The sequence below is a fragment of the Talpa occidentalis genome, unplaced genomic scaffold, assembly GCF_014898055.3.
Source record: "Talpa occidentalis isolate TD23 unplaced genomic scaffold, MPIMG_talOcc4v2.1 talOcc4.11, whole genome shotgun sequence".
In the NCBI taxonomy this organism is placed as follows: Eukaryota; Metazoa; Chordata; class Mammalia; order Eulipotyphla; family Talpidae; genus Talpa; species Talpa occidentalis.
In genome coordinates, this window is record NW_023601104.1 from 3666493 (window position 1) to 3686256 (window position 19764).

The 19764-nt window shown below is 45.3% G+C and overlaps 2 protein-coding genes across 2 annotated transcripts in view; one reads left to right on the forward strand and one right to left on the reverse strand.

Moving 5' to 3' along the window:
- Window positions 1-3695: 3695 nt before the first annotated feature.
- On the reverse strand, window positions 3696-5553 carry CHRM5 (cholinergic receptor muscarinic 5). The gene has a single exon (XM_037501736.1). The coding sequence runs from the start codon at window positions 5468-5470 to the stop codon at window positions 3872-3874; it is 1599 nt and encodes a 532-aa protein (XP_037357633.1). The 5' UTR covers window positions 5471-5553; the 3' UTR covers window positions 3696-3871.
- Window positions 5554-14927: 9374 nt separating this feature from the next.
- AVEN (apoptosis and caspase activation inhibitor) overlaps window positions 14928-19764 on the forward strand; it is a 165917-nt gene continuing 161080 nt past the window's right edge. Inside the window, exons 1-2 of the mRNA XM_054692847.1 lie at window positions 14928-14962; window positions 15238-15423. Coding sequence (XP_054548822.1) covers window positions 14928-14962; window positions 15238-15423 — 221 coding nt within the window. The remainder of the gene's footprint in view (window positions 14963-15237; window positions 15424-19764) is intronic.

Genomic DNA, 19764 nt, shown 5'->3' on the forward strand with positions numbered 1-19764 from the left:
TGGTTAGAGGCATCTAAAGAAACATGACAACTAAGAGAAACGTGTGCTCTTGCATTCGATCCTGAATGGGAAAAGAAATTCTTAGGATGAACGTCACTTGGACAAGTTTGAGTCTGTACTGTAGATTACACAATAATAATTCAGCAATGTTAAATTTCCTGATTTTTATATTTGTACTATGGTTATCTCCTTACTCTTAAGAAATACACACAAAAGAATTTAGAGGTCAATGGACATGGTGTCTGCAATTTATTCCAACTGATTAATGTATGTGTGTATACCGCACAAGTGTAAGAACGAATATACCAAAATGTTAACTTGCAGGGTGAAGGATATGGGCATTATTGTAATTTTCTTGCAGCTTTTCTTTAAGGTTAAAGCTATATATTCTTTCAATTTTGTTTTTTTTTTTTATATTTAAAGAACAGGTCTATTAGGGAAAGGGATAGAAGAGTAAAAGGCACTTGCATATACAAGCAGGCAGGGTGCATATACAAGCACCCGAAAGGGACAGGTTGGTTGAGAGAGGCCTGCATGGTTGCAGCCGGGCGGCCTTGACGGAGCTGCCTCTGCTGAGGGAGGTCAGTGAAGAGAAGTCCTGGCAGGTGCAGATCAAGGGCAGGCAGGAAGCTGCTGCCCTGCAGAGGGAGAGAGCTGGTGACAAGAAGTACCTGCATAGCCACAGGTGGGCAGAAGGACTGCTGCCTGTATTCTTATAATTTTTAAAACTTTGTTTCGGCCTCCTTCTCTGATGCTTAGAAAACTAATTTGCCTCTCACATCTTCCTCTCAGTTTGGGGTCATCACTAGGCAAGGGTTTACATAATCTTAAATTTTACTGGTGAAGTATGGGAGATGGAAATTAGTGTCACTTACAAAGGAAATGAGGTGACCGGGGCCCATCTATTTGAGCAGTTGAAGAGGATTTGCTGTGAGGAATCTCAGGTCTACCCCCACCACCTTATCCTAGAGAGAAAGGGAAACATTTGTTTTAGTCATAGAAATCTGGTCACTGACATTTCATATCAATTTGGTCATGAGTAGCTGAGAGGAAATACAAAAGGTAGCAAGAAGAACATGTATCCAGATTGTGAATGGACCCCTCCTTTCTTAAGGAGCCAGCCCAGGCAAATATGTGTGGGACCCTAACATAGATGGATCTATGAAGCTCACCTGAGACCATTTTTTTACTTAAATGCTTTGCAGTGGACAACTGTGTGGTTAAATTCCTTTAATATCCAGAACAATGCTAATATGATACAGAAAAGCTACAGTCCCCGCCTCCTTGGCTGTAATTCCAGTATTTACATCTGACAACTGGATCATGTCAATCCAGAGATTAGTACAAAGTTCACAATCACAAAGCAGGGACATCAGCATGGCCCTCAAAGAACATTCACCACAGGAACAGAGCAGAGGTCAGGAATATTGACAAAGGGCTTTAACCAAAAATTGTACTCAGATTCCCTGACAAGCCCTCAAATTCACAGTCAAGGAAAAACAAACCACAACACTAGCAACAAAATAGCATCCAAAAAAAGCTAATCAAAGCTGTATAGAGTTCACCACAGAAGGGCAGGAAGGGCTTGGGAAACATGGGGGCATAAAAGGTCTAGGATCTGAGGTCAGCCCACACCCCACCCACTCATCTGCCAGGCCCCTGTGGTTTACAATTGGATCTTCATTCTGAGGAGCCCACCAGAAGCCCCATTCTAAAGAAATCTGGTCTCTGTTAATAGTTTGAGGCGTTTTGGGGGGTAGGGGTGCTAGGTCAAAGGGCATAGGTAGTCTGCAAAACTACCACCTAAAATCAGTGATAAAGAAGGAAGCTAGGCCTCTTTATTAATTTTGCAAATGACAAAAAGGCAACTGTGGAATGTGAAAAGTGTCTCCCCCCACCCCACCCCAACTCCCTCCAGCCCCACCTCACAGTTCTGTGTTCTTTACTCAAATTAGCTTGCTTCTCCCTGGTGAACAGTAAATGCTGAGTATGGGCTTTAAGTCAGGTCAAAACCTTAAACTAAAGGAGTCAACTGTTTATCTAGGGCTGGTAGAACAGGTTTGCTCCTGAAGTCACACCCTGTTGGTATCTCAAGGCCAAGGAGTCTGTGTCCTGGAGAACTGAGCCAATTATTCTCTACCATATACTTGGCAAGTGTCTCACAAAGGCTGAGAGGCCACGCTGCATCTAAGATGTTTCATCAACATCCATTGCCCCCAGAGCTGCTGGGTCTCTACTGCCCTGGGTGCCTGGGTCTCTACTCCCCTGCAGCTCCTTGGGGCTGTGTGGGAGAGGCCGGTCTGCTCTTCAGTGGCAGGTTGAATTCTCCTACACTTGGGTATGTATCTGATCCCCAGGACAACTAAACCAGCTCCTTGCACATCCCCTTAGCAAGGGTGGCTGGGGCAGGACTGGCCTAATTAGGGAAAATGAAATCTGGGCATTTTAAAACACAACTGCAGATATAATCACCAGGTTACGTAATGAGTTTCTGTCTGGCAGAAACCCTGGTTGTATGCTACACTGCTGCTTTCCTTGTGGACCTTTCACTAATTTTTTGTACTGTTTTATAGTCTCAATTTCTTCCACGTTGGTTTATTTTCAGAATTATCAAAGAATATCTTAGATTCAGTTTGTTTATACCCACATTTCAGTGAAATTTGATTTTTAATAATCGTGATGTTACAATATATATTGATAGCTGTTGTATTTTCATACATTATTGTCACCTACATTTTGTCTTTAAAGACGAAAATTTCATTTTTAACGATCATAGATAGCCATGTTCACTGCACCTCATTTCTACTTTTCTGGGCACCTGGGCCATGCATTTGGAGAGGATTGAATACATCTCTTCTGAGCCACGATTTGACAGCCCTATAAAAGAAAAATCCTTTCCCCAACTTTCCTCCCAAATAGGACTCTGGCTGGAGGCCATACAGTGACCTGCTTGTGCCTGGTTGTGAATTTGGGGGCTGGATGAGGCAATCGGGAGGCTTGCAAAGGGCTCTGGGGGAAATTCGAAAGGAGAAAGTGAAGCCAATTTGTTTTCCACATTTTGTCTCAGGTTTGTCTCAGTAAGAGAATGGTGCCTGCGGAAGCTCTTCCCCCACGAAGGACTGCCATATGGTAAGACTGCCGGAGAACAGCATGAATACATGGGTCCACATGGACACAAAATAGAATGCACAATATTTGTTTAGATGAAAGGGAAAACCTCCCTCTGGCAGAGACTAAAACATCTAGCTCTGGAGAATTGATCATCTTTATGAGCGGAACAGAGGCCCCTCTCCAGGACTGGATGTGGCCAAGTTCCGGGGTACTTCCAGACCCAGGATCCAGATGGCCAGGCTGGTTCTGTGGGCGCCGGCGTGGTTTCGGGGGCTACCAGGACTTGGCACTGGTTGTGAGAGGAAAGAGTAAGAGCGTCGCTCAGATGTAGGCACAGGAAGAGACCGCAGTACAGAGCCACATGAGAGCTGCGTCATAAATACTGATGAGCTTATAAAGAAATAGTCCAGAGGCCAGCTGCACATCTCTCTTGTTAACAGCTGACCCTGACTTGCATTCTCCCACTTTTCCCTGGTCCATACGAGCAGCTGCATAGACACATATTCCACACCCCCCCCCCCGTGATGGGTTTCCACAGGGGAAGGTCTCCACCGGTCCCCCGCTGCTCCCCACAGGTTGAATCACTCAACACGGCAGTAGTTGTGACTCCTTCCTTTGGCAACAGACCTCAGGCCTTTACACAGTCCTCAGGGGCTCAAAAATGGCAGATGTCTTTTTTGGAAATAAACCACAATCAGCTGGCCCCTCCTCAGAGGAAGCCTATGATGGTCATTCTTTTTTGAGGGGAGCTGCAAACGTCTCAGGGGAGCTTGCTGTTGCCTTGCCAGTACAACTTCTCTTCCGCCTTTTTCTTTTTCCATCGGCAGAGGAGCAGCATCTTAAAGGTCTTCCTGAAGGTTCTGTTGCAGAGGGCATAGCAAATGGGGTTGACGGTGCTGTTGACGTAGCACAGCCAGTAGCCCAGGTGCCACAGGGCGACCGGGACACACTTGTCGCAGAAGGTAGAAAGCAGGACCATGATGTTGTAAGGGGTCCATGTGAGGATGAAGGCCAGGAGGATGGCGCTCAGGGTCTGGGCTGCCTTCCTCTCTTTGACGAGAACCATCCTCTTGCGCTTGGTCATTTGGTGGCTGAGGCTGGGATCCAAGCCTTTGGCGGGAGGGTCCTTGGAAACCGGGAACGAGCAGGGCATGATTTTCACCTTGCGGCAGCCGTTGTTGGCCTCCTGGGTCCCGTCGGCTTTTACCACCAGTCGGAATTTATAGGCCACACATCTCTGACTCTTGGGTCTGTGAGCAGCAGCAGGAGACAGGAAGTACTTCGGGGTGTCATAGTCATTTGTCTCGGTTTGACCTTTCACAAAAGTTTCCTTGGTTTCTTCAGCCCTGAATTCTTCCCGGGGGCCTTCCTTGGCCTGATTCTTGTAGACCACTTGGAAGACAGGGTCGCTGGTGGACCTGTCCTCGTCCTCCGAGGAGGGGTAGCTGCCACAGGTGGCGAGCTGCTCGGCTTTGGCCCACTCAGCGCTTGGGCCAGTGGCTTGGGAGGGCTTCCCGGGGGTAGAGGTCCTCCTGCGGGAGGACGACCAGGAGGCTTCGTCCCTCTCCCTCTGGGCCAGCATGGGCCGGGGGCAGCTGAAGCAGGACCTGAGGAGGGCCTTGTGAGCGGGCTTCCTCTTCTCCGCTCCAGCCACCGAGTCAGAGCCCTGGAGGTCAGCCAGGTCCTTGGTTCGCTTCTCTGTTTCCCGGTAGATTCTGCAGTAGAGGATCGTCATGACGGAGACTGGGATGTAGAAGGCAGCGATGGCCGTGCCGAAGGTGATGGTGGGCTCGGAGAGGAACTGGATCTGACATTCATCCGGGGGGACCGTCCGCTCCCCGACGAAGTACTGCCAGCAGAGGATCGCTGGCGCCCAGAGGATGAAGGAGATCAGCCAGGCCAAGCCAATCATGATGCCAGCCCTTTTGGGGGTGCGCTTGGCCCGATACGTCAGGGGTCTTGTGATAGAAAAGTAACGGTCGAAGCTGATCACCAGAAGGTTCATGACGGAAGCATTGCTGGCCACGTAGTCCAGTGCAAGCCAGAGGTCACAAGCTAGGCTCCCAAGAGCCCAGCGGCCCATGAGGATGTAGGTGGTGTAGAGGTTCATGGAGAACACCCCGATGATGAGGTCTGCACAGGCTAAGCTGAGCAGGTAGTAGTTGTTGACTGTCTTCAGCTGACTATTGACTTTGAAGGAGATCATGACTAAGACGTTGCCCACGATGGTGACCAGGCTTACCACAGCCGTCACGGAGGCGATGGTAATGACTTCCCACAAGCCATGGCGTTCCAAAGGCTGGTGATTTACTGGGGTGCTGTTGACAGTGGTTGCATTGTGGTAAGATTCCCCTTCCATCCTGGTGCGAGAATTTACATGGGAATTAGATCTTAGGTTCTAGATTGTTCTCTTTTGTTCTCACCTCTTCTCAGACAGCATCTGGAAGAGAGGCGAAACACATTAGTTTGCTCACCAGCATGAATTCCTTTTCTAGTCATGGCTCATCATTTCCCGCAGTATCTTAAATGTGCACTCTCAGATATTAAGAACAAGATGCTGAAGCCTCAAAATTATAGAAATTTTGACATTTTTATAAAGGCAGCCTCCTTTTGCTTTTTGTTACACATGCCTGAGAGCCTTTCTTGTGCACTGCTGCCCTCTTGTGGTGCCAACAGGCAATTAGAAAAAAATGGGCTGGGAATAGGCGTCACCTCAGAGCAAGAAACTCGTTTTTTTTTTAATATTTTATTTTATATAATACTTACATCATTTTTCATCTTTGTACAATGGATGCATTTTCATTTTGGCTATATTCCCCATACAATTGCACCCCCCCTTATTTTGACTCTAGTTCTTCCTTTCCCCGCCCCTCCCTAAACCCCCCTCCCCCCCCCCCCCCCCCCCGCCCCGCAGTGTGTCTCTGGTTTATAGTTGCTTGTTGATTTTGATTATTACTTTGCATTTATTAGTCTTTTTCCTGGTCTCTTATTTAGGTTTTCTAAATTCCTGCTATGAGTGAGACCATCTGGTATTTTTCTTTTTCTTTCTGGCTTATTTCGCTGAGCATGATCCCTTCCAGCGCCATCCATGTTGCTGCAAATCGCATGTGTTTATCTTTTTTGAATGCTGAGTAATATTCCATGGTGTATATGTACCACATCTTCTTGATCCAGTCATCTATTTTTGGGCATTTGGGTTGTTTCCATAACTTAGCTATTGTAAACAGTGCTGCTATAAACATAGGGGTGCAGGAGCTCTTTGGAATGGATGTTTCTGAGTCCTTTGGGTAAATACCTAGGAGTGGAATTGCTGGATCATATGGAAGCTCTATGTTTAGTAGGTCCAGAAATCTCCACACAGCTCTCCATTGTGGTTGGACCAGTTTGTACTCCCACCAGCAGTGCAGGAGAAAGAAACTCATTTTTTAAGCTCTGGGTGATTGGTGGCTAGTATGTCATGCCCTGGGGAAAAAGACAAATTGTTTCTACTCTATGTGGTCCAATTATTAAACATTATTGAGTAAATATTATTGAGGGACTGTGTGCCATTACTTCTCCCTGACAGCGCTCACTCTTGGAGTTTGAAATTTGTCCCAGCTGAAGATGATGACCCTCTCTCCATTCTTGAGTTGTCTGTAATGAAATGTTTTAACATTTGTCCGAATATAAAGTAATATGCTCCTTGTGAATGTTCAAGCAATGTCAAAAGGTGTAACTTTTTTTTTTTAAAGATTTATTTATTTTTATACAAGAGCTGGGGTACAGTCAGAGGCACGGGAGCGTGAGAGAATTTACCAGAGACAGAATGGGGAACAGAACAGGCAGACTGACAAAATACACTACTGAGGGGAGCAGTGGGCAAGACAAGAGGGGTCTGTCGCGCCATGTGGGAATCTCCCTGGCTGGGAATTGAACCCATGCCGCAGAGGCTGCGGACAGCTTCACAGCGCTGCACTCAACCCACTGTGCCACCAGGGAGGCCCAAAAGGTGTAACTTTGAAGACAAAAATCTCGTCAAAATCTATCTTGCAGAGGTTAGCAACTGACAGCTTCCTATCTACTTTCACCATTTTCCCTATGCATAAACTAACATTTAAGGTAAATATTAAATGTTAGTTTATTATTTGATTTATTTTAATCATTAATTTATTAATATATTTAATTTATTAAATGGGGTTTTATTTAATTTTAAAAGGGCTGATTTTTATTGTGGTATATTTAATTGACAGATAACATTATTTTTAATAGGTGAATTGTTAATGTTGTACTCTGATTTTTGTCTTTTACTTAACAAATTGCAGAATTCCAGATGCTGACACGATAGATAGTGAAGGGAGAAGTGCCTTTCTGGTGACCCTTGGGGGCAATACCTGTTCTGCTTGTTGGCCAAGTGTCCACACTGGTAACTGTGATAGACATAAAGATGGCAATTTGTATTTTCAACTGTACTTTATGTTGGGGTTCAGGTGATGAGGTACCTTGGGTTCTTGGGTTCTTCTGAGAAAGAATTCAGCAGCTGTTCCCCTTCATCAGTACAGGGCGAATTTATTAAGGAAAAGAGCAAGGAAAGAGAGACGCCTGCATAGACACAAGCAGGCAGTCTGAAAAGCCAAGAACTGTATTTTGCTAGGGTAAGCAGTGTTCTTTTATAATATTATTTGATGGAATTACTGTGGAAATTATCACCATGGGGTCAGATTGTGTCAGTCTTCTAAGATCAGTAATCCTCTCTGCCCCCTCCCCTGGCTGCTAATCTTTTCTGACCCCACCTCTCTTGTCCCTGATTCCTGGAAACTTCCAAAGCCAGATTTAATCTAAGATTCATTAATCATCTCTACCCCCATCTCTGGTGTTTGTCCTTGTGAGACCTTCCATCTTAAATTTTTCTACTCTAAGATTCCATCACTTTACGTGTTTTTCTAATATTGTAAATCCAATATGTGATGCTATTGTCTCGTCCCAAAAAACAGATTCTCCCGAGCTCCTGATCTTGTACCCTTCTTCATATCTCAACAAATGCAGTCCAGTTCACTCATGAAATATCCATCCCTCTTATCAATCCTTTCCCATTCCTGCTGCTATCACCCCAGTCCCAGCCCCAAAGCTGGCAAAGGGAACCCCCAGGACACAGGTCACTGAACAGGGACCTCTCACACCTAAGTGGACCAAAGTTACTCTAGACCCTACAATTCTTGAGGTGAATGTCATCACAGACTGTCTTTTTAGTTGTCAGATCTAAGCTACACAGCAAGAGGGAATCCACCGAAATTCCTTCCTTTCTCCTCATTACTTCTTTCCTTCCTTCCCCTAGTACTTATTGAATGTCTACTACTTGATCCTTCTAATACTGGGAATACCATGCAACAAGACACTAGTGTGGCTGTAGATGAAAAAACAGGCAATTAATTGGCATGTGGGTACGGGGTAAGGCCATCTTACCCCGCTGACATGTTGGGGAGCACGATCAGTCTAGGCTGAGACTTGATAGCTGAATGGACTTTACAGGCTACAGGGGGTTGCTGGGCAGGGCAAATCATATTTCAGCTCCGGTGCGGGGAGCTTGTTTGTAAACCAGGGGTAAAAGAGGAGGCATCAAGTTTTAGGAAGACTGAGAAGTGAGGTGAGTCTGGAGAGGTCGGGGGAGAGGGTGGGTGCATCAGAAAAGGACTTGAGGGAAAAGCCTGCCTTCTGGGAAAGTGTGCCATCTTTTTTCAGACTCTCCGCACTGAAGGCAGTCCCACAACAGGGTTTTGGGGGCATTAACCCAGAGAGAGGTAATACAATAAGCTGACTGCTTGCTGAATTTTTCTTTTTTCTTTTTTCTTTTTTTAATAGAGGCATGTTCCATTTATTTATTTGTTTGCTTGTTTGTTTGTTTTGTTTATACAAGCACTGGGTACAGTCAGAAGCGCAGGAGGGTGAGAGAATTCACCAGAGCCAGAGCGGGGAGCAGAGCAGGCAGAAGGACCGAAGTACACTGCTGAGGGGAGCAGCGGGCGGCAGGAGAGGTCTGCGCCATGTGGAACCCTCCTCTGGTGGCCGGGGAGCAGCCGGGGATCAAACCGGCGCTGCAGAGGCTGCGGGCAGCCTCGCAACCCAGCGCTCAACCGCTGTGCCACCGGGGAGGCCCCTTGCTGAATTTTTCTAATCAAGTTTTCAAAATAGAAATATTTTGGAAGGATTTTTTTCCAGTTAATTTATTAGAAGGTAGTGAGCAATTTCTGAAGGGCCCTGGGAGTTTGGGTATGCACAGTATCCTGTGAATGCTGGTATGTAATCTAGGGCTTATCCTCTCTGACTTGTGTCCTCTTTTGCAAAAATAAGGAAATTGGACTGAAGAGCTAAGGTATCTACCTTTCTATGAAACATGTAGTGTGGTGGTTCATTTTTATGTGTCAACTTGACTAGCCTAAAGCCCCCAGTTGTTTGGTCAAACACCAGACTAGATGTTGTATGAAGGCAAAGATGTGCTTAGTATCTAAATCAGTAGATTATTCTCTATAATATGGGTGGGACTCACCCGATCAGTTGGAAGTCTTAAGGGAAAAGACTGAAGTCCCCAGAAGAAAGAATTCTGTCTTCAGACTGCCCCTGTGCTCTGCGCTTTTCAGACTTGCTAGCCCCTCAACTAGCCCCAATTCCTCAAATCAATCTCTCTCTCTCAAAAATGGAATAAACTGATAAATGGAAAAGAAGATCATTTATAGTGGCAACATCATAAAACCTAGTTCCAGTATTTTGGAACATGGTTCCAGTATTTTGGACATGGTACTCTCTAGGTTTCAGATTTTTATTATTTATTTTTGAAGATTTATTTATTTATGCATACAAGAGCTGGGGCACAGGCCAGAGAGGCGGGGTGGGGGGTGAGAGGATCCGCCGGAGACAGAGCAGGGAGCAGAACAGACAGACTGACTGAAATGCACTGCTGAAGGGAGCAGCGGGCGAGACAGGAGAGGTCTGCTGTGCCATGTGGGTTGCTCTCTGGTCGGCTGGGGATCGAACTCGTGCTGCAGAGGCTGCGGATTGCTTCATAGTGTGGTGCTTAACCCCTTGCACCACCAGGGAGGCCCGGTTTCAGATTTTTAAAAAGTAAAATGGGAGGGCCTCCCCTGGTGGCGCAGCGGTTGAGCGCTGGGCTGTGAAGCTACCAGTAGCCACTGCAGTGCCGGTTCGTTCCCCGGCCACCGGCGAGGGTCCCACAAAAAAAAAAAAAAGTAAAATGGGAGAATAATTGTTTTAAGAACTAAATGAGGTATTCCACATTGCCTACTTCCTACAATGCCCGTGGAGGGCCAGGAATGGGCACAGTGCAGATTTTCTGATCCAGCAGACCGGGTAAAGGAACATTCCTGAAACCCTCAGTGGCTTTTGCAGGCTTTTATTGGGATTTACCAGGTACACAGGAGGCAGGGGTGCTGGGGGGCTAGGAGACTGTCTTCACTCTATCTGGGCTCTCCAGCCTTCTCTCGTGTTCTCTCTGCTTCTCTACTCTCCTGCTTCTGTTCGTTCTTGGCTGCTGCTGGCGCCCCCGTGACACCGCCCTTAAATGCCCAGTTTCAGCCCAAGTGAAACCCATCTACCTATGCCCACACCCTACTCCAGGTGCCCGCCATCAGGCATGCATTCGGGACCACAGGGTTCCTCATCTATCCTATTGGTGGGAGGGCAGAAAAGCCTGACACTTTTTACCTTATCCTACCACCCGGCAGAGGAAAGTCCATTACAAAGTAGCAATCTGGCAAGGAGGACAAGAGAATGAACGCACTGGGAACCAGGCTCTAAAGCTGCATTTACTAAGGTGGAACAAAACAATGAAGAGACATTTGTGACCTTGCACTGGCTGTTTTTGATGCTCCATGGTGCTAGTGTTACTTTTCCCTTTGCTTTTGCAGTTGGTGCTTATTGTGCAACCACCCCAGGTCGGGCAGATTCATCGCTGACTGGGACAGATGGAAAGAGAATTTTGGAGCCTTTGGTATCTCTAACATGCCTTTCACACTCAATCAGGGGGCTGGGCTCACAAGCAGGCCAGCAGGCAGGGAGGCAGGCAGGCAGGCAGCAACGGAGCCTCCTAGGCCTGGTGAATCTCCCCTTTCTCGATTACTTCTCCGCCCAGGTGTCCATAATCTTAGGCTCACCTGCGCTGTGCTCACGCTCCCAAGGGCTTTTTACAACATGTGGGTAATGAAACTTGGGAGGAAAGCAAGGCCGCAGGTGGTGCCTATAGATGCTGGCAGTGGGAGGCACAAAAGAAGCGGAGTACCCCGCTGCCCCCCATCCCCCAGCAGTGTGTTTCAGTCAGTGCTCTACCTCTGGAAGCATAACAAATTGTGCCCAACCACTAGAGCAAAAATAACCTTGAAAAGAGCCAAGGCTCTTGTCTTCCTCAAGGTCTGTTCATTAGAACAGGGCTATTTCAGGATGATTAAAAAAAAAAAAAAGTTTCCACATTTCCAAAAAGCTCTGAAGTGTTTCCAGTGCTGCTAATCCATGAACGCTACTTGAAATAACAAGACTGAGGATACTTTCTGAACTCCCCAGAAAAAGGAACTATAGTTTACAAAGATGTAGCTGAAATAGAAATTTCCCTATTGAGATGTGCAATAACATTTGAATCCCCTTCTGCCATCCAAGGACTTTTAAGTTCTTTTTTCTTTTTCTTTTTTAAAAAATTTCTCCACTTTGAAATTAAAATACATGTTGTTTTCTAGTTTTGCTTCCCTTGAAGCAAATGTTTTCTTTTTTTTTTAAATATTTATTTATTTATACAAGCACTGGGTACAGTCAGAAGCGCGGGAGGGTGAGAGAATTCACCAGAGCCAGAGCGGGGAGCAGAGCAGGCAGAAGGACCGAAGTACACTGCTGAGGGGAGCAGCGGGCGGCAGGAGAGGTCTGTGCGCCATGTGGGACCCTCGCCCAGCAGCCGGGGATCGAACCGGCGCTACAGAGGCTGCAGGCAGCTTCACAACCCAGGGCTCAACCGCTGCGCCACCGGGAGGCCCTCTTTTCTTTTTTTTGACTTAATTTTTGAAAGAATGATTTTTTCCTGATTCCCAAGCTGCTGGGAAAGGACATCTTATGCACAGACGAAGGCATTTGGGATGTGAGGTATGTTCCATGATTTGAAGGATTGATTTCTTTTTGTGGATGGTACTTACGGGTGGCATTACAGTCCTCCACAGTAAGCTTTTTGAACCTTTTGAAGGATTTTGAGTAACAGATTGTCTGTATGGAGGGGTAATTTACTGTCTTTGTGCGGTGTGGAGGCAAATGAAGTGGTTATCTGGAAGTATCCTGCCGAGTTCTTATTTGATTACTGAAGTTTTAGAAATTTCCCCTTCTTTCATTTATTTATTTATTTATTTTTAAAAAAGATTTTATTTATTATGCACACAAGAGCTGGGGTACAGAGGTGCAGGGGATGAGAGGATTCACCAGAGACAGAGTGGGGAGCAGGACAGGCAGACTGACTGAAATACACTGCTGAGGGGAGCAGCGGGCGAGACAGGAGAGGTCTGCCGCTCCAGGTGGGTATCTCCCTGGCCAGGAATTGAACTCATGCTGCAGTGGCTGCTGACAGCTTCACAGGTTGCATCTTAACCCTTGTGCCACCAGGGAGGCCCCCCTTCTTTCTTTTAAATCATACTAGCAAGAATGTTTATTCAGATGCCAGCATCAGCAGAGAGCACATAATCTCCCCAGGGTATTTTCTGCTACTGAACATAAAACAAACATTCCAGAGTAATAATCTCCTTGCAACCCTGGCAGACTGTTTCTTGCTTCTTTGTTTTCAATAAGTTACAAAGAAGTGAAACAACGTAAACCAAAAAAAGGTACACTGCATCAGATGAATTCCTTTCCTTGTGAGAAGCCTTGGTGGCTTCTGAACTTTGCCTAAAATGAGCTTAGACCTTGCATATAGAAAATATCTTTTCTCTGAGCAGCTTTAAACCTGAACCTCTCTTTGCTATGCTTCCCTGTTTCTATAGCAACCACAGTGGAAAACTTCAATAGCATCTACAATGCAGTGATATCAGCAATCATCGTTACTATCATGTAGGGTATTCACAAGCGACTCTTCCTCCACTTTCCTTTTCAAGGACAAACTAAGAGAAAAAAAGGATTAAACACACATGGTAACAGCGTCAGACATCAGGAAGAACTTCCACAGAAGGAATGCGTGAATAAGAGAGGGTATGGGATTTTTGGTTTCTTTCTATTTTATTTTTTTTAAAGGATCTGTTTATTTATACAAGAACCAGGGTACAGGCCAGATGTGCAGGAGGGTGAGAGGATTCACCAGAGACAGAGCGGGGAACAGAGCAGGCAGACTGATGAAACACACCACTGAGGGGAGCAGCGGGCGAGACAGGAGAGGTCTGCTGCGCCATGTGGGACCCTTGCCAGCTGGCTAGGATGGAACCGGCCCTGCAGAGGCTGCGGACAGCTTCGCAACGCGGCGCTCAACCGCCTGTGCCACCAGGGAGGCCCTGTTTGTTTCTATTTTAAAGTAAGTTATATATAACCTGTTTTGGTTGATGGAATAGAAATAATCTCCAAAGATGTATGGTGATTAAGAAAGGACTTCTTATTGTAGTTGAAGTACTATTATCAGGAGCAGAATTTTCCTGGTTATTTCATTCATTCATTCTATTGAGGTAACATTGTATTACAACATTGTAATGCAATACCACACCCACCACCAAGATACCCTAAGCCCTTCATCATTGTGCTCCTTCCACTCTTTGAATCTGGAGCAGAATTTTAATGTGACACATTTTTTTAAAACTTATTTTGTGTTCATCACTGTGTTAGATGTGACAGGGATATATAATAGATCCTGAACTGAAGGCATTCTTCTTTCACAGGTTTAAGCAAAGGTTTTATTTTATTTATTCATTCATTTATTTATTTAAAAGATTTATTTATTTATACAAGCACTGGGTACAGTCAGAAGCATGGGAGGGTGAGAGAATTCACCAGAGCCAGAGCTGGGAGCAGAGCAGGCAGAAGGACCAAAGCACACTGCTGAGGGGAGCAGCGGGCAGTGGGCGGCAGGAGAGGTCTGCGCGCCATGTGGGACCCTCGCCGGTGGCCGGGGATCGAACCGGCGCTGCAGAGGCTGCAGGCAGCTTTGCAGCCCAGTGCTCAACTGCTGTGCCATGAGGGGAGGCCCTTTTATTTTATTTTAAAGATTTATTTTTATTTATTTATGCATACAAGAGACAGAGTGGGGAGCAGAACAGGCAGATCTACTGAAATACACTGCTGAGGGCAGCAGCGGGCGAGACAGAAGAGGTCTGTTGTGCTGTGTGGGTCAGCTCCCTGGCTGGGTATCAAACTCATGCCACTGTGGCTGGCAATAGCTTCATAGCACAGAGACTTTAACTCCTGTATCACCAGGGTGGCCCTAAGCAAGCGTTTTAAACTAAGTTGAGCCTTTCCACCATATTTATGTTATAAAGAAATCTGTTATCAAGGACATCAAATGAGTATATTTTTATTGTAGGACAGGAAAGCAAAGGAGGGATTGCTTTGTATGAAGGCGTAAACTGGAACCATTCACTGCATGTGTTGTGCCTTAGAGTTGTCAAGGTGGTTGTTTCTGTTGGGATCAACCTTGTCTAATCTCAGAATACTGGAAAAATATCACTTCTATGTGTAGTATAACATGAAAAAGTCTGGGAGTACTGCCCCAAAGGGATTTATGTGAGAATCTGGAAGTCCAGAAATTCTTAACTATATTGTCCAAGTCTTCCCAACCCATTTAAAGATAAGGAGTCTATGTTCATCTGTGAACTCCCCAGGATAGCATGCTCTTCTGGATGCAGCAACAAGAAAGTATGAAGTGAGGCTGATAAAACAAGAAAGATGAGGACTGAGACCTGACGATTGCATTTAGTTACACAGAGATTTCAGGGAGCCTTGAGAAGCCATGGGGCTGTGGTAGGCCCGAAAACCTGGTGGACTGGAGTGAAAAGAGAAAGGAGAACTGGAGATAGCACTGTTGCTGGCTCTTCTGAGGAGCTTGCTATTAAAAGAAATAGAGAAATGGAGAAGAATCTGGATTAGGATGTGGAGCCAGGACTTTTGTTGTTGTTGTTGTTGTTGTTGTTGTTTTAGAGGCAGAGATACAGCATGTTTGTTTACCAGTGTGAAGGATCCTTTAGAAGGCAAACACTCACAGGTAGAAGAGATTTGGGGGAATCGTGGGAGAGACGTCTGTGAGGAGATGAGCAGCGTCAGGACTGCAGTAGAGGCAATGGCCAGACAATGGAGTCGACGCCCCTTTACAGGCAGGGAGGGCGAGTACGTGGGTACAGATATAGAGCTGTAACTTATGGCAAAGGTCATGGTGAAATTCTTTTCCGAATTGTTTCCATCTCTCTGGGAAATAGAAAGCAAGATGAGCAGCTGAGAATGAGGATGGAAGCAGAGAAGGGATCAGGTTTTGAATTCTAATTATTATGCTCCCTTCATTTTCAGTTCCCTAGCCCTGACCACGGCTGTAGAGGGCAAGGCACCGTGTGACCTGCTGGCAGTGCCCTGGTCCTCATCTTCACCCCACACAGGCTGGGAACCCTGGCCTGAGAGGTTGGTTCTTGCCAAATCTCCCTCCCCCCATGCCCTGTAGCCCCTGAGTGTCTCTCCATAGTGGATGCATCTGGCTAAAAACATGCAGTAAATAAAACAGTATCTTTTTGAGAAAACTTATGAGTGTTTTCTAGTTTGCACTGTTCACATACTGAATGTTAGAAAACAACTAAACTGTTGAAAATCATCCTGCTTATGAAGAGAAGAAGGATCAAGAAGATGCCTTTGCTCCACTAAATTTATTTATTTATTTTTAAAGATTTATTTATTTATGCACACAAGAGCTGGGGTACAGGCCAGAGGTGCAGGGGGTGAGAGGACTCACCAGAGACAGAGTGGGGAACTGAACAGGCAGACTGACTGAAATACACTGCTGAGGGGAGCAGCTGGCGAGTCAGGAGAGGTCTGCTGCGCCATGTGGGTAGCTCCCTGGCCAGGGATTGAACTCGTGCTGCAGAGGCTGCGGACAGCTTCACAATGCTGTGCTTAACCCCTTGCGCCACCAGGGAGGTCCTCCACTAAATTTATATTTGCTTTTATTCATTTAGTTCTGTCATAACATCTTTTTTTCACCAAATAGAGTGTGTGGGCTTGGAACTAGAAATTAAAAATTTTCTTGTGATGTTAAAAGATGCAAATACAGCCTTGAGGGGGTGGTTCCCTTGGGTCATAATTGCCAGGGGTTGCGGGGGGCGGTGTTGAACCACTGATTTGGAGACCTTCTTCCAAGAGCTTCTGATTCTGGAGTGAGCTTGAGAATTCTCTTTTCTTTTCTTTTCCTTTTTTCTTTTTTTTTTTTTTTTAAAGAATTTATCTATACAAGAACTGGGGTAGAGTCAGAGGTTCAGGAGGGTGAGAGAATTCACCAGAGACAGAACAGGGAGCAGAACAGGCAGACAGACCCAAGACACTGCTGAGAGGAGCAGCAGGCGAGGCAGGAGAGGTCTGCTGCACCATGTGGGTTTCTCCCTGGGCAGCTGGGAACTGAACTGGTGCTGCAGAGGCTGCAGACAGCTTCACAGTGCTGTGCTCAACCCACTGTGCCACCAGGGAGGCCCAAGAATTCACATTTCTAACATGTTTCAGGTAATTCCAAGTTGCTGGTCCACAATTGAACTATTGCCTTAAGGAGCTGTGTTTTTTTTTTTTTTTTTTAAATTGGGTCATATATATTTAAAAATAGGCAAGAAGTGCAGTTCTTCCAAAGTAATCACATTTCCATGTAATTCAGCATTGTGGTGTTGTATCTCATGGACACTACCTAAGGGAAATCTGAAGTTTTTATTCATGCAGTGGCCTATGTTTAAGATCAGGACTGTCAAAAGCAATACCAGAAAATCCTCCTTCCCTTTGTTATTTATCAAATCAAAAGGTTTCTGGTTTCTTGCAGTGCAGGAGGCACTTGTGTGACATTTTCATGCCCGATGACACTTTTTCCATGTGGATCAGAATCAAATGAGGAAAGTAAACTCAACATCCTGGTTAAAAGAATGTACTTCAGCTAGTAGTGTCTTCCAATTTGGAAGTATTAGCAGGACCTCAGATTTCTCCAGGTCCTAAACATTCTTGGTAGGATTGAAGAAATACCTTGGTGGTGGAGAGGAGAGTAATAGTCCCGGGATATCTGATGTCATCTACAGTGTTGACTTAAAGACAGTTATTCTGAAACCAGACTAGCTATGAATCACAGTTCTGTCGCTGAGCAAATTATTGAAATCCTTTGTGACTCTCTTTTCTTATCTGTAATATAGGGATGTAATATTTATCTCATAGGAATATTATAATGTGAGCTAGTGGTGAAAAGTGGTGCCAGGCACAAAGTAAATGTTAAGAAAGTGTCAGCTCTCAGAATCCACAAACAAGTCTGTCTGTAAACCAGGTGCAATGCCTTTTGATAAAGTCTTAAACTAACTAAATGAAAGTATCAAGCAGAGTTAATATGGCTGAATGAAATTGGCTTAATCTGAAACCCATTGATTTTTTCCAACTTCATTTTTGGATGCTTTTTTGGGTTCTTTATATAAGTAAATCAAGTTGTGGTTCTCATTCAGGGTGGCTTTGCTTCTCGGGGGAGCTGCACCCCCCTGACATTTTTGGTTGCCACAAATCAGGGTGGGAGTTACTGGTGGGTAGTGGCCAGGGATCCTGTTAAACACTGAATCCACAGGACAAACCACCCCTGTAAAAAATTATCCGGCCCTAAATGTGCCAAAGTCGAGAAACTTGATTTATGTTGTCTGGTGTGAGATAGTAGGTGAATCACGTCAGTGATGCCCAGATGCTGAGTGCTGGTAAACATTAAACCACCTCTTTTTCCCCTCATTCCCCAAAATCCCTGTTTAGCAAAAATTTGCCAATTTCTGTGTTTCACAAATTCCCATAGTGGCCCATTTCAAGCTACCAATTTTGTGTCACTGAACAAAGGATTAGGAAGAGATAGTTTGCTAAACTAGTATTGTTCCTGACCAGGGGGGATGAGGGCGGGCTGTCTAATGGATTACTTAAAAATGCCTTTCCTATCTGTCTGTAGGCCCTGTTAGCTCCTGGATGTGTGTAGCGAAGACAGTCATAATTCTTGTTGCTGTTCCCAGCTTCCTTTTCTTTAGTGTTTCTCCGGGAGTGGATTTTGAGAGTTTAGCGTGGGGATGAGTAACTTGCATGCCGCTGACAGTCTTAACTTCACCAATAGAGATGAGAAAAAAGAAAGGGAGGAAGTCATGAAATAATAAATAAAAGGGAAGCATAGTGGGGGAAGAGAGAAAAATTGATGCACTCTATGAGGAAATACTACTGTCTATTGACAAAATTGTTTATTAAGACAATGAAGCAGGGTCTCCCCTGGTGGCACAGTGGTTGAGCGCTGGGCTGCAAAGCTGCCTGCAGCCTCTGCAGCACCAGTTCGATCCCCGGCCACCGGCGAGGGTCCCACATGGCGCAGCAGACCTCTCCTTCTGTACCCACTGCTCCCCTCAGCAGTGTGCTTCGTCAGTCTGTCTGTTCTGTTCCCCACTCTGGCTCTGGTGAATTCTCTCACCCTCCCGCGCTTCTGACTGTACCCAGTGCTTGTATAAATAAATAAATAAATAAATAAATAAATCTTAAAAAAAAAGGACAATGAAGCAACAGAAAAGTTTAGAATATGATGTTTACAAACATGATTATTCTTTTTAAAAAATATTTTATTTTATATAATCCTTACATCATTTTTCATCTTTGCACAATGTATGCATTTTCATTATGGCTATATTCTCCATACAATTGCACCGCCCCTCCCTTATTTTGACTCTAGTCCTTCCTCTCCCTGTCCCTCCCTCCCCCCCACCCCTTTAGTGTGTCTCTGGTTTATAGTTGCTTGTTGATTTTTACTTTGTATTGATTAGTCTTTTTCCTGGTCCCTTATTTAGGTTTTCTAAATTCCTGCTATGAGTGAGACCATCCGGTATTTTTCTTTCTCTTTCTGACTTATTTCGCTGAGCATGATCCCTTCCAGCTCCATCCATGTTGCTGCAAACCGCATCAAACATGATTATTCTGACAATCTCCCCTAAAATTCCCTCTCCCAACCCTGTATTCCCTGTCTTGACTGATGGTACAAACTACCAGATTGCTTGAACAAGAAACCTGAGCATCATTACCCTAAACTTCTCACCCAGACTCCCCTACTTACAATTAGACACAAAGTCCTAGCAATTCTTCAGCAGCCCTATCAGTTCATCCTATTGGTCCCATTATTTGCCTCCTTGGCTTTCAAGTTAGGCCTTGACTATTCTGGTGGTTTCTCAATGGTTCTATCCAGAATTCTAACTTTCTGCTAAGGAATATTCTCATTAAATTTGCTGAGAGTGGAGTGGTTGAGTATATTCAGGCTCTGAAGGCTGCCTGCCCTGAGTTGCCATTATTCCTTTACTTACTAGTTGTGTGACCTGGGAAGTTAGCCAGCATATCTGCCTCAAACCCCTCTGTAAAACAGGCACAACTGTGAGATTTCAATGAAATATTCTGTCTAGGAGAAGTATTTAGGAGGGCATTTGGGGTGTAGTAAATACTCTGTATTAC

What these genes read in the sequence shown, in the direction of transcription:
- CHRM5 (XM_037501736.1), bottom strand. Translation starts at nt 5,470, where the DNA reads ATGGAAGGGGAATCTTACCACAATGCAACCACTGTCAACAGCACCCCA.